The sequence below is a fragment of the Callithrix jacchus genome, chromosome 8 (genome assembly GCF_049354715.1).
Source record: "Callithrix jacchus isolate 240 chromosome 8, calJac240_pri, whole genome shotgun sequence".
Lineage (NCBI taxonomy): Eukaryota > Metazoa > Chordata > Mammalia > Primates > Cebidae > Callithrix > Callithrix jacchus.
This window is the reverse complement of record NC_133509.1, coordinates 51249017-51263043: the sequence shown is the minus strand read 5'-3', so window position 1 is coordinate 51263043 and position 14027 is coordinate 51249017. Positions and strand designations below refer to the sequence as shown.

The following is a 14027-nucleotide window of genomic DNA, read 5'->3' as shown; positions in this document are numbered from 1 at the left end:
CAAATGAGTTCATACAAAATATACTGCTTAGATTTCAAAGATAAGCATGGAGTTAAATTCTAGAAGAACATGCCAAAACAAATTTCAATAGAAAAACTATCACCTATTAGAACCATTGATATCTTTAGGTTAACCTTCTTTATCTCCTTTTGAAATGGCCCATGCTTCAGTTTACTCATAAAGAAAACTAGAAAACATTAATTCCACATGTCTCCTGGAAGGCTGAATTCTCTGACTGAAGAAGTCTAAAACAGACCAAGGATGGCCCAAAATTAAAGGCAAAAATGTAAAAGGATCAACTCAATTCAATCTATAATACAAATTTGCTCCCATTAAAACCTCTTTCACAATTGAACAATTACCATTCTTTTCCTTCTCTGCATTAACTTACTAATAAAGTCAAGAAGAATTACACTTATCTCAATGCCCACTTGTAGCTACTACTAAATATTAATATACTAATGGAAGGCAAAGAAAAAAAATACGGCTTTACTATATTATTCTGGAAGCTGGAGAATGAAGGAGAAAACCTGAGACTAAAATGAGGATGACAGTCTCTCAAATATATTGCCATTTGTTTTCAAAACAGATAAGAAAAGAAAAAAGATATATCCACATTTTATAGATGGAATAACTGAATTCCAGAGGAGTAGAGTTTAACACTATGCCTGCTATGGTCTAGGAGCTGCATGGAGTCTCATAGGAAATAAAAAGAATGAAATATAATCCTTATTCCTCTAGTTACTTATCATCTTTAAACAAAACAAAACAAAACCCACAAGATAGATTTTTTTTTTTCAAAATCCTAGCTTCGTGTATTAAACTAGACTAAGTACTATAAGAGAGTTATAATGTGACATGAGGGTTTAAGAAAGGAAGATATTATATTCGGTGGGGTGAATCTAGGACAACATCAGGAAAGAGATGCCATGCAAAAGAAGGAGTTGGAAAGAAGTTATTTCTGACTAAAACACACCACTATTCAGAAAAGGCATGGACCATATGGGGAAGAATGAGTTCTGACAGTAGTCTAGTTTAGACGGCACATAGCTTCAATGTAGGAGAATCTGAGAAAAGACAAAAAAACAAACTGAAATCATACCGCAGTGTACCTAAGAGATCAATGATAAGCAATAAATGTTTGATGGAAAGAGAAATATGATTAAATTAAATTTACACTTTAGAAAGATTAATCTCACAGGAGTTTGGAGGATAAATTATAGAGGATGAGAGTCTGGAGAAAGACTAGAAGTAAACTTTAAGGGGTCAATTAATTTGCAGGTCTAAAGTCAGGTTCAATCTGTTATGATGCCCAAAAGCCTATAGAAACTATTAAGATTTTATGTTTTGCTTGTACCTTAGTGGCAAATGTATAACTGCATATCAAATAATAATGCAATAATTTGAATCCCATCTATATAAATTTTTATGTGAAAATACATTAATATCATAGTTTTGCTTGCTTCTGTGAATCCACATTTGGTACTTTTAAGAAATAAAGATAAACAGTTTCAGTTGATATGTATTTCTCATAACTCTATGAAGAAAATTTTAAATGATATAAGAACCAAGACCAAAATTTATTAAGAATTTATTCTGATTAAATGAACCCATATTAATTATGAAGCATATTCTATGCCATCTTATACTAGTTTAAAGAGATGACAATAACAGGATGCCATAAAATTTAGGATCCTAGTATCCATAACATACAACTATCATAATTCATTTTGATTACCAATATTGCCCAGTAAAAACTATATAAATTAGCTGTGGAACTGTCAGTTTACAAGTTACATTATATAGACTCTTTGTCACTATTTATTTAAATACCATCATCAAGTTCAATCAATCTCTCTGGAATGTTCCCTTTTCACCTTTCCTCTTGGCATTCCCTGCATTCAGGTACCCAAAACCTTTCAGATACCTAGTACCTTAGTTTTTAATTTGAATTCATCTATGGAAATGTCTATCTCTAATCCGTTTCTTGTATTATATTAGTGATTCACCCTGATGACCACAAGAATTTGTTGAACAGTAAGAAATATATAATGCAACAGCCTAGCATACACATATGTGCCTGTATTTATCTATTATGTTACACAAAACAATAACTAACCTACACACAATGTACATTAGTATTTTCTATTATATTCTAGGCTCTTAAATTAAAAAAAATAGCTGTCACTCATTAAATTGAGTTTAGAAAATACCACCTTAGGGGCTTTCCACCATCTGAATAATCCCTGACCTGAAATTTAAGACACTCTTTTTTGGTATTAATCAACCTTTACAGACTTATTTTCTACTGCTCCTCAAACTTTAAACCCTAAATTGAATTGAATCACTCTATTTCCATAATAAGTTTCATAATTTCCTGCCTACATGACTTTGGCTAAGAACTTTCCTTATTTTTAACATTCTCTTAGCCATCCTCCAATGCCTGTCACCTGTCAAAATCCAAATAATCCTTAAGGACATTGTATTAGTCTGTTTTCACACTGCTATAAAGAACTACCTGAGGCTGGGTAGTTTATAAAGAAAAGAGGTTTAATCAGCTCAGTTTTGCAGGCTGTACAGGCTTCTGCTTCTAGGAAGGCCTCAGGAAACTTACAATCATGACAGAAGTCGAAAGAAAAGCAAGCACATCTTCACATGGCCAGCAGGAGACAGTGAAGAGTGAGCTGCTAAACACTTTCAAACAACAGATCTCAGGAGAACTCTATCATGAGGACAGCAAGGGGGAAGCCCACACCTACAATTCAATCACCTCCCACCAAGCCCCTACTCCACCACTGGGAATCACAACTTGACATGATATATGGGTGAAGACACAGAACCAAACTATCTCAGATATCAAACGTAACTTGCCCATAAGGCCCATCTGATCCCCAATTTTTTCACCCTATGAACTCCCATAACCCTTTAATTGCATGCTCTAATGGCAACTACGCCTTGTATTAATTTCTTTGTATATGTGTCCTACCTCTTCAGGGTCTGTGAGGGCAAAGACTATGTCTCATACATCTTTCTTTCCAATATTGGAACATTATAAGCATTTAATTTATGTTTGATAAATGATAGAAGAAGATTAAGAAAAACAGTAGTAGTATAGGTTAAAATTAACAGGAAATGTCAAGGTCAACTAAGACATTTATTCAACTCCTCTTTATTCACTCAATATTTTCACACATCAGCGCATCACAGAACAAGCTCCTATCAAACCATTTCTAACAAAAAAACAAAACAAAACAAAATCCTCACCTCTTATTTACTAATAATACCATTGCTTTTTATGACTATTTAATGATTTAGGCACTACAAAATTGCTGACTGAAGATGTTCCCAATTTAAAAGGGAAAGTTGTAAAAATATCAGTTCAGGATTTATCATATTATCGTGTGACCACCAATGAAGTCACCTGCTTCAGAAATATAAAACAATAAAGAAATAAAGCAATTTATGCTTATCAATCTGGATAATATATTCTCAGTCATTTAAAAAGAATATGGCAAAGACAAGATGAACTACAGGCCTAGAAATGAAAGTAGATTACAGGACAGAGACTTACGCCTAGCATCCCAGACAACACAACTCCAGAAGGAGACATCTACAAAAGAGTTCTTTAAAAATAAATAGTAGCATAGGGAAACAAACAAGCAAAAAACAACAAACAGTCACCAGGACACAGACACTAGAGACTGAAAATATAAAGAAACTTGAAACAAAAGTCAGAAATACTCAATACACTGTAAGATATATAGAGTAGATGATAAGATAGGAAGAAATGTATAGTTTATTGAAGAAGGAATATAGGATACAAAAATAAGTCAATTGATAAATTTATAGAGAGGCACTAACTCTGGGAAAAGATAAACAAAAAGGGTATATATGTGCATGTGCAGTATGCACACATAATCACTGATAGCAAGTAGAAAAAAGTTCAAGGTTGAAGAGACAGAATGATTGCTTTGCCAAAATGAGGGAGTCCCATTTTCTAGGCTTTAGGGGGAATTTATAGATGAAGGGTTTATACCTGTGATAAGTTTAGTAACAGTAGTAACTGACAAGCATGGTACAACATTTTATTTCCAGACAGATCTTCCATCATGACTTCCTCATGCATATTTGACTTTGTCATCTGAAAGGGTCAGATACAGCATAGCCTCAATAATGCTGCATCTGGGAGTGAAAATGACAATGGTCAGTTCCAGTGCCAATTCTTCTTGTTTAGAGTCCAGAGTCAATACTAGAAAAGCATTTCTTATGCCAAAGGAGCAGGTTTAATTTCCAAAATCTTGGGAACTAAAAGGGCCTGAGGCAAGCTGTGTAGTTCTAAGGAGCCACTGGCAATTTGTACAGGGCTATGTGCCTGTTTAATTAATGCTATGTCTAGGTCCTCCCTAAAAATATTAAGTCCATCTTAAATGTTTCTCCCACTCCAAACCCTTCAGATTTGCCTCAGGGCCACCCAACACTCTCAGGTTTTTCCCTCATGTAGTGAAGTGCAAAAAGATTCACCAAGTAATTTTCCACCATAATCAGGCTTTCTAAAATGCATATACTAAAAATAATTTGAAAGAGTTTCTGTTAAGCATTTTCATAAAGTAGTCTGCAGCAGGAAATTATTCCTGGTACAGTTAGAGGTTACACTGATAGGATGCCTTATTTTGAAAACTTTCACTATGATGCCCATTCCATTTAAGCTTCTAAATAGAAAAAGACAAAGCAAATTTACCAACAGTTTTATATCACATATCATAGTAATGTGGCTCCCTTGTATAGATAATTATATTAAACATTATTTTTTTGAGGTGGAGTCTCACTCTGTAGCCCAGGCTGTAGAGTACAGTGGCATGATCCTCAGCTCACTGAAACCTCTGCCTCCCAAATTTAAGCAATCCTCTCACCTCAGCTCCTGAATAACTGGAATTACAGGCACACGTCACCACACCCAGCTAATTTTTGTATTTTAGTACAGGTGGGGTTTCACCACATTGGCCAGGCTGGTCTTAAACTCCTGATCTCAAGTGGTCAGCCCGCCTTGGCCTCCTAAAGTGCTGGGATACAGGCATGAGCCACTGTGCCCAGCCTAGGTTGGAATAATTTTATACATTTTTTTTTTTTACTAAATTTATTCTTTTAATATTCAGTCAGGAACTCTGCTAGGCACTAGAGATACAAAAATAAACAGCACTGAGCATGTTTTTCAGGTCTTACAATCTAGCAAAAGAGACAGCCACAAAAACAATCCTAATAATGCAATGAGACTCACAGTAGAGTTATAGACAAGCTGCTATGGAACAAACAGGAGGAAGGTAAATAAGGGCAGGTTTCACAAAAGAATATGCGGTGCGAAGGGGTTCTTCAGGAGAACAAAGAGATAAGCATAAAGAAAAGCACAGCCAAAGACTCAGACAGGGAAAGCAATCTCTTAGAAACCTTATTAGTTCATTATAACTTGATCTCAGAGGTGCTTGTGTGGGAACAGCAGGATCAGACTAGTAGGATTTCCAGGGCCTCTTCTTAAAGACCCTTCTGTAATGTTAGCGAATGTATTTGGACTATATCTTAATCATGGGTTACTTAAGCATTTATACAAATCAGCTGCCAACAACTTGGTAGAAGGGGTGGATGGACCCAGCTACTCGGGAGGCTGAAACGAGAATTGCTCCCAAGGGAAATACTGAAGGGAAGTTGATTAGGAGGCTCTCACATAGTACAGTTAAAAAACCAGTAGTGGTGAGAATGAAGTCAAGGCGTCAAATTTTAGAAGTCATACCAGCATTATTAACAGGTGCTGGAGTTCTAATGGTGATGGATGAGGGGGATGGAATGGAGAAAGGGACTGAAGTAAAGTGGAAGTCTTGTAGTAAGGCCCAAGTTTTGACTTAGATGATGGGATACATGATGATGCTTTTAATTATGAAATACTGAAGATGGAGCAAGTTTGTGTAGAAAACAAATCAGTTTTGAATTTGTTTAGTTTGCCATGCCTGTGGAATATTAAGGTGGACAATCACGAGCAACTGGATATACAGGTCCTTAACTACAAGCTCACTGCTTCAGACCCAATATTCAACTGTTTGTTAAAGTAGAAAAGAAAGAGGAGGAGGAAGGAGAAAAGGAAGAAAGGTAGGGAGAGAGGGAAGAGAGAAGAGATAAAAAAAGAAGAATCAGCAGGGCACGGTGGCTTACGCCTGTAGTCCCAGCACGTTAGGAGACCGAAGCAGGTAGATCACCAGAGGATAGGAGTTTGAGAACAGCCTGGCCAAAATGGCAAAACACTGTCTCTATTAAAAATACAAAACAATTAGCCAGGCGTGGTGGCAGGTGCATGTAATCCCAGCTACTCGGGAGGCTGAACCGAGAATTGCTTGAAGCTGCGAGTTGGAGGTTGCAGTGAGCTGAGATCCACCATTGCATTCCAACCGTCATCGTTAAAAAAAAAAAAAAAAAAAAAATCATTTATGATGGTTTCCAAGGTGAAACCTACACATTTTTAGAAAACGTGTTTCCCTTTGCCCCCCGCCGCCACAGTTCACTCTTCTACCAGCAATAGCCTGATTTATATTTGGAGATTCACCCTTCCTTTACTCCTAGTAAATGTATTCCCAGCAATTCCTAGTAATCATAATTCCATCTCTTAGTTTAGGAATGACACACAACCTAGACCTACCCAATCAAAGTTATCTCCCAACCAAAACTGACTCATAAATATTACAAGTCAGACCAATTAGATTCCCAGTTAAGCTACTTAATGAAAACAGGAGCTTTTCCTACTACATTTAAACCAAGAATACAACTGGGAGCCATCCTCTAATTACTAGGTCCTGACTGAGAACAGAGTCAACGAAAGTAGAGGTAAGAGAGAAACAGAAAACAAAACGAGAAAACTTGACTTTGATTATAAAATTTGGATTTTATATCTTGTTAACTTAAAGTTAAACTAACTTTAGATTGCTGTCAATAATAAAACGTAATTTTAGTTATTTTTATTAATTTATGTATTTAATATTATTAAAATTTTAATTTCTCAATGATTACTGCCAATAATAATAAACAGAAGGAAAGAACCAATGAAAAAAGGATTTCAATTAATTTATTAAGTTAGAAAGCAGATAAAGAGGAAACCATGACTGATCAGTTGGCAGAGAGAGCCATAATCTACTGTTTGCATGGAAGAGAACAGAGCCAAGAAAGAAACCAAACAAGGCCACACTTTCCTGAATTCCAAGAATAATAAGTGTGAGATGTGACGTTGGGAAAATTCTAGAGTCAAAAGCATTCACAGTCAGTTTTTCTATGGTAGTATTCTTACATATGAAAAGGCAACCAAGACATTAGAGAAAAGCCTATAACATAAAAGAAAACTTAAAAAAAAAACACTCAAAGAAAACAATATTTTGGGAAAGAAAAGATAATGTTTAAAAGCTCTATTTGTATTTTAAGAGGATATAGAAAGAAAATCAAGTTGTTATTAAAAAACAATGAACAAACAAGAAAAGTTCTTGACTACTGAAAACACAATTGCTAAAATCTAAAAAAATTTAACAAGTAGGGAAATTTAAAAAGGAAATCTCATAGAATGTACAACTAAAAGACACTGAGATAGAAAATACATTAAACAAAGGATATGAAGTTTTAATCTAGAAGGTCTCATATCTGACTAGTGAGAGTGTCAGCAAAAGAGAAAATCAAAAGAACCAAATTATCTACTAGTGGCAGAACCATCCTTACAGTGAAATTCTATTGGCTTTGCAATATTTTGTGTATCGGATTTGATATCAAGTTTTCTCCCATCAAAAAAATAAAAATGGCTATAGCAGTTTTAGGTCTCACATCCACACATCTCTGCACAGAAGAGCTTATCTTCTGCCAACTACCCATCATTCTAGGCTTCTTTCTATCAGGACAAACACAGGTTAACAAAACTACCCCTGATCCAATCACTATGGCCAGAAGAATGTCATGTTCTGACTGGGTATCACCTGGATTACATGCCTATCCCCCAACCATCAATCAGAGAAAGAGGACAAGGAATGTGTCACTACTCAATAGGGATTTAGGGAAGGGATGCAGGAGAAACAACACCCAATACAGCATTACTGTACATTTCAGTATATCAAGCATAAAGACACATCATAAAAGTTAACAAAGAAGAAAAACAGGCCATCTAAAAAGGAACAACAATCACACAAGTATTAGCAAAAAAGATAGTGTGGCGACTCCTCAAGGACCTAGGAACAGAAATTCCATTTGACCCAGCAATCCCATTACTGGGTGTATATCCAAAGGATTATAAATTGTTCTATTATAAAGACACATGCACACATATGCTCACTGTGGCACTGTTTACAATAGCAAAGACCTGGAACCAACCCAAATGCCCTTCGATATAGACTGGACGAGGAAAATGTGGACCATAACACCATGGAATACTATGCAGCCATAAAAAACGATGAGTTCATGTCCTTTGTAGGGACATGGATGAATCTGGAGACCATCATTCTCAGCAAACTGACACAAGAACAGAAAATCAAACACCGCATTTTCTCACTCATAGGTGGGTGCTGAACAATGAGAACACATGGACACAGGGAGGGGAGCATCACACACTGGGGTCTGCTGGGAGGGACTAGGGGAGGGACAGCAGGGGGTAGGGAGGTTGGGGACGGATAACATGGGGAGAAGTGCCAGATATAGGTAACGGGGGGATGGAGACAGCAAACTACCTTGTTGTATGTACCTATGCAACAATCCTACATGATCTGTACATGTACCCCAGAATCTAAAGTACAATAAAATATATATATATATATTTTTTTAAAAAAAGAACCATGGAGCAATGCTGTCAATGATTTCAGGAAAAATGACTTTCAACTTAAAATCCTCAATTCAAAAATCTGGAAACAACAGATGCTGGAAAGGATGTGGAGAAATAGGAACAGTTTTACATTGTTGGTGGGAGTGTAAATTAGTTCAACCATTGTGGAAGACAGTATGGCAATTCCTTAAGGACCTAGAAATAGAAATTCCATTTGACCCAGCAATCCCATTACTGGGTATATATCCAAAGGATTATAAATTGTTCTACTATAAAGACACATGCACACGGATGTTCATTGCAGCGCTGTTTTACAATAGCAAAGACCTGGAATCAACCCAAATGCCCATCGATGATAGACTGGACAGGGAATATGTGGCACATATACACATGGAATACTATGCAGCCATAAAAAACAATGAGTTCGTGTCCTTTGTAGGGACATGGATGATCCTGGAAACCATCATTCTCAGCAAACTGACACAAGAACAGAAAATCAAACACCACATGTTCTCACTCACAGGCGGGTGTTGAACAATGAGAACACATGGACACAGAGAGGGGAGCATCACACACTGGGGTCTGTCGGGGGAAATAGGGGAGGAACAGCAGCAGGTGGGGAGTTGGGGAGAGATAGCATGGGGAGCAATGCCAGATACAGGTGATGGGGAGGAAGGCAGCAAATCACACTGCCATGTGTGTACCTATGCAACAATCTTGCATGTTCTTCACATGTACCCCAAAACCTAAAATGCAATAAAAAATATAGTCTGCATATTAGAAATTTAATAGACAATGAAGTTTTGTCTCAAAAAAAATCCTAAATTCAACCAAATCAATAAAATATGAGGGCAGAATAGGAACATTTTCAAAATGTAAAGATTTCAAAGTGCCCTCTCTAAGGTAATTTCTTAAATATGGATTATATTGAAACTAAGGAATGAACCAAAAAAAAGGAAGACATCACATCCAGAAAGTAGCTACAACCCAGTAGAACAGAAAGAATATAATCCCTAGATATATTTCCATATTTCCTATAGAGATACAGCACTTATATGTATCTTTCTGTAAATATTACACTGTTCACATGACTTAAAAAGAAAACACAGAGAATTGGAAATAACTATATTTTCAGGAAATAATACAATTATCTATTAAGCTAATTAAACTAGATAAGAACTGAAGTTACATTTCAATAGTAAAGAAATTCTAAAGAAAAGATTAGCCGCATGAAAAATATTTTGCAAACAGCTTGAGACACATACCTCTCGCTGTCACAGTCGCCTGCTAATTTATTAGACAAAGGCTTATTACATTTCTATAAGGTGTCATGATTTGTACAAAATAGTTAAACCTGTAACTCTACAAGTTCTTCCAAGTCCTTCCTACATTTTTTAAGCATTTAGTAAATTAAACTCTTTGCAAAAAGGAACATCTATTAAAAAATTAGTCTTAATATTTGTGGGGAAAAATGTTACAAAAACAAGACTTACACGTCAAAGTTGTAAAGCTGCAACCTGTTATAAATAAATGTTTAAAGTAAAAATAAATCTAAATGCTTTCAATATTCCACTAATATTCAAAGAATTTAAAAATGCAGTTCTTTATTTTTCTTAGAACAAGACTAACTTGAGAAATTATAGCTTTTCTAGATTCATTTTTTTCATAATTACTCAGTTATTCATTAGAATATGTAAGACCTCTATTGGAATCTTTGCACCAGTGTTTCATAAATGAATTTAACTATAAAAGCCTAGTTATACAATCCCTTCCATAAAAGCGCTATATTTCTGATATTTATGTCCTTAAAATATCCTATAGCAAAATTAATATTTCTACACAGGAAAAGAAGGAACTATTTAGTCCCAGACAACTTGATAACATATCTTTCAACTATAATTATCATGTACAAACTTCCAAAGCTGAAGTTGTCAAGACTTTAACATTAGCATTAATTTATGTCATAACTGATGGTTACCATAAAGATAATAATGGTAAAGCATCCATTTCTCCAAAGACAGCGTGGATGGAAAGGAAAATTTCTTCTTAATTATTGCTAATCTTCCCATTTTTAATTAGATTTACTATTAATAGCAATTTATTATCTCTCCCTTTCTTGGAGAGCTGTTATCAGGGAGCTTCTCCAAAGTGATCAAGTTTGTGATTTTTAAGCAACCCAATTACTTTAGTGTGAGTCTCATCATTTTATAATATTGGTTTATATTAAAAACTTAATGTCCAAATTCTTTGTACCTTGAGAAAGAAATTCTGAAAATGCAGGATTTGCACTCAGTATTTGACACTTCAAAGTGAATACTGTCAAGATCATAACTGCACCCTTATGAAGACACGACCATTAAAAGTGGAATTCTTTTAACCCTTCTACCTTGTTTGACAATCAAAATGTTTATTAACATGTATCTTCCCAGAGGAAAGAAAGCAGATCCTTGTGATTTCCTTTCAAAAGTATCTACTTCTTATGCTCTCCATAACTAAGTAGGAAAATTTTGTAGCTACCCTAAGTGTTTTTCCTATCAGTTTCTCTTTAAAATAAAAATAAAAATGTTCTAACATACAAAATAAGAACTATTTTAGTCAACAAATTTTAAAAGAATTTCAGTGCTTATATTTTTCAAATAAAAATCCTCAATTAAGTTTTGATTTGTATGAAACTCAAGTATGTCATTTAAGTAGCTACTTGAGACTAGAAAATTTTCATGACACAGGTTCATGAGGTAACTTCTGAAAAAAACTGAACTTCTCTGAAGAGCGAGCAAGTGAAATGCAATGCCCCTTTGTATAGGAAGGGACAGAAATCTTCTTTCCTTTCCCTGGTGAAAAATAGTAAGACATCCAAGAAATACTGCCTTGAATTCCCTATTTCATCGAACATGCCTTTTATGAATCAACGGTAGCTGACTGAATAAAAATTCATACTTAGAAGAATACTGAACTGTATTCAAATAGTTGCTATCAATAAGAATGAAAAGATAATTCCTTAATATATAATTATTAATTCCTTATTAATTACCATTTACTGAGTATAGTAACTATTAGATATATGAGCCCCACACATTCCCTCCTAGAAATTATTGACTGCAAAATGGCTACCAAACGCTACCATAATGTGATTTATGCATTAAATTCATACCTTGTCCACCAGATTTAGGCAAGGTTCAGTCTCTCATTTTCTCTACATCTACTTGTTACCTTATCAGAAATGTCTTGCTTGACCACCATATGTAGCACCACCTCCATGGCTACACCCTGCCATCATGTGCTATCTGATTCTGCTTCATTTTCCCTCATAGTACTCTTCACTATCAAGCATGTTATTTATTGCTTTTTTTCTATCCTCTTCCACTACAAAGTGAGCTCCATTAGAACAGGCCTTTTACTTACGTGTCCACTGCCCTATCCCCAGTGTCTAGCACTATATGCCAGGCATATAGTAGGCATTCAAAAAATATTTGTCAATAAAGCGATTAAATGGCCATAAGTGATAGTCTTTTTTTTCCTTAGGAATAGAAAACTTAATTTAATATCATTTGATAATCCTGTATGCCAATCTATACAAAAAGTCTTATTTTTAAATATCATTTAATATAAAAGCACACTACCATTTAGAGATTTTTTCTAAACAGAAAGGACAAAATATCCTTTTAAAAAATAGTTGGGCTACTAACAATGGTAAATTATTTATTACTAAGTAATTCAGCAAATGTAATTTGCTAAAGTACACACTAAATTCAATACATTTAATTGTTTACTCTGCATACCTTAACAAGTTTCAAAAGCTCATAGAGATCTTCAACCTCATCACCTTCACATTTGGTGTACACTTGTCTTGTATCCAGGCTCCTTCCTCTTATGGTTCGCCGATAGAGGGGAAGAGCCATTGCTTCTGCATACAAGTCAATGGCATGGTGACCCACTGTTTGATACATGTAGCTATCCAGTTCATCAGACCCCACTGCAACAATTAAAATGGAAATAGCAAAAGAGAATGAAAAAGAAAGTGGATTTGAAAGCCCACCCAAGTTTTACCGTTTGAAGAGTAGTCGACTCAGAACTTAAAAGCTTACTATACTATATTTCTCTGCATTTATGTAGTGAAATAAAAACATAAGAATTGCACATTTGTCTGTAGTTGAATCTAATTCATATCAGCCCTAATCATCTCTACTAACTAATCATTTGTACTAACTACAAATACAAATATACTAATACATAAATTTGTTATAGCATATATGGCAAACATTTAAAGAGAAGAGTAATGTATCCAATAAATTTTGATTAATTTATTCGGTTAAAGATTTTTATTACATAAATGTTTTTACAAATCATTCAAGGTTATTCTTGAGGTCATCTAGACTTGTAGAAAAAACCTTTCTTAATTAAATATATACTTAGTTAATAAGTGATAAATATTGGTAAGAAAAAATTCAGATATATTTTATATTCAGATATTCAGTACCTTATAACAAAACATGTAAATATATATAAATTCAATGTTGTTAGAGCATTAGAGCAGTTATAAATGTGCATAGAAACATGCTATCTTAAGCTAATCAGCAATATACTGAGTTGTCACAAGATTCACAAATATCAATATGGATAAATATTTCAAAACAGATGAGTCACATCAGAACTTTCGTGATTTAAATGAACTTAGAAATATACTGGAATAGACCTTTTAATCTCATAACTTTACTTTCTAGAAAAAGAAACATAAATAAATACAAAGAGTATTTGCAAAGATATTTATCACATTTATAATAGGCTAGAAATTATAGTATATTCATATAATAAAGTACTATGCAGCTATTAACATAATGTTGAAAAACATTTTCCAAAGTATGTTCTGTGGAATATAAATCCTCTAAGACATTAATAGGTATGGGATGATAAAATGATTTAAGGTCAAATAAGTTCATAAAACATGGATATAAAAAGTATTAAAAGGGGCCGGGCGCGGTGGAGCTGAGGCAGGAGAATTGCCTGAACCCAGGAGGTGGAGGTTGCGGTCGTGCCATTGCACTCCAGCCTGGGTAACAAGAGCGAAACTCCATCTCAAAAAAAAAAAAAAAGTGTTAAAAGGATGTCTATGGCATAATTCTTCCTAGGCTAATACTCGTTCAGGTACTCTAACAAGAGCAGAGAATATGAACTAGTTCTCAAATTTATCTATCCACAGAAC

General features: G+C 34.7%; 1 protein-coding gene across 6 annotated transcripts in view; it reads right to left on the bottom strand.

Annotated features, from left to right (window-relative positions):
* Window positions 1-14027, bottom strand: part of DPH6 (diphthamine biosynthesis 6) — a 237242-nt gene that overhangs the window by 215676 nt on the left and 7539 nt on the right. For all 6 annotated transcript variants that reach the window (XR_008474329.2, XR_008474330.2, XM_078335976.1 and 3 more), the window contains one exon: window positions 12607-12800. Coding sequence is in view for 4 of the 6 variants with exons in the window: in XM_078335976.1 (XP_078192102.1) it covers window positions 12607-12800 (194 nt within the window). In the remaining 2 variants the exon portion in view is untranslated. The remainder of the gene's footprint in view (window positions 1-12606; window positions 12801-14027) is intronic.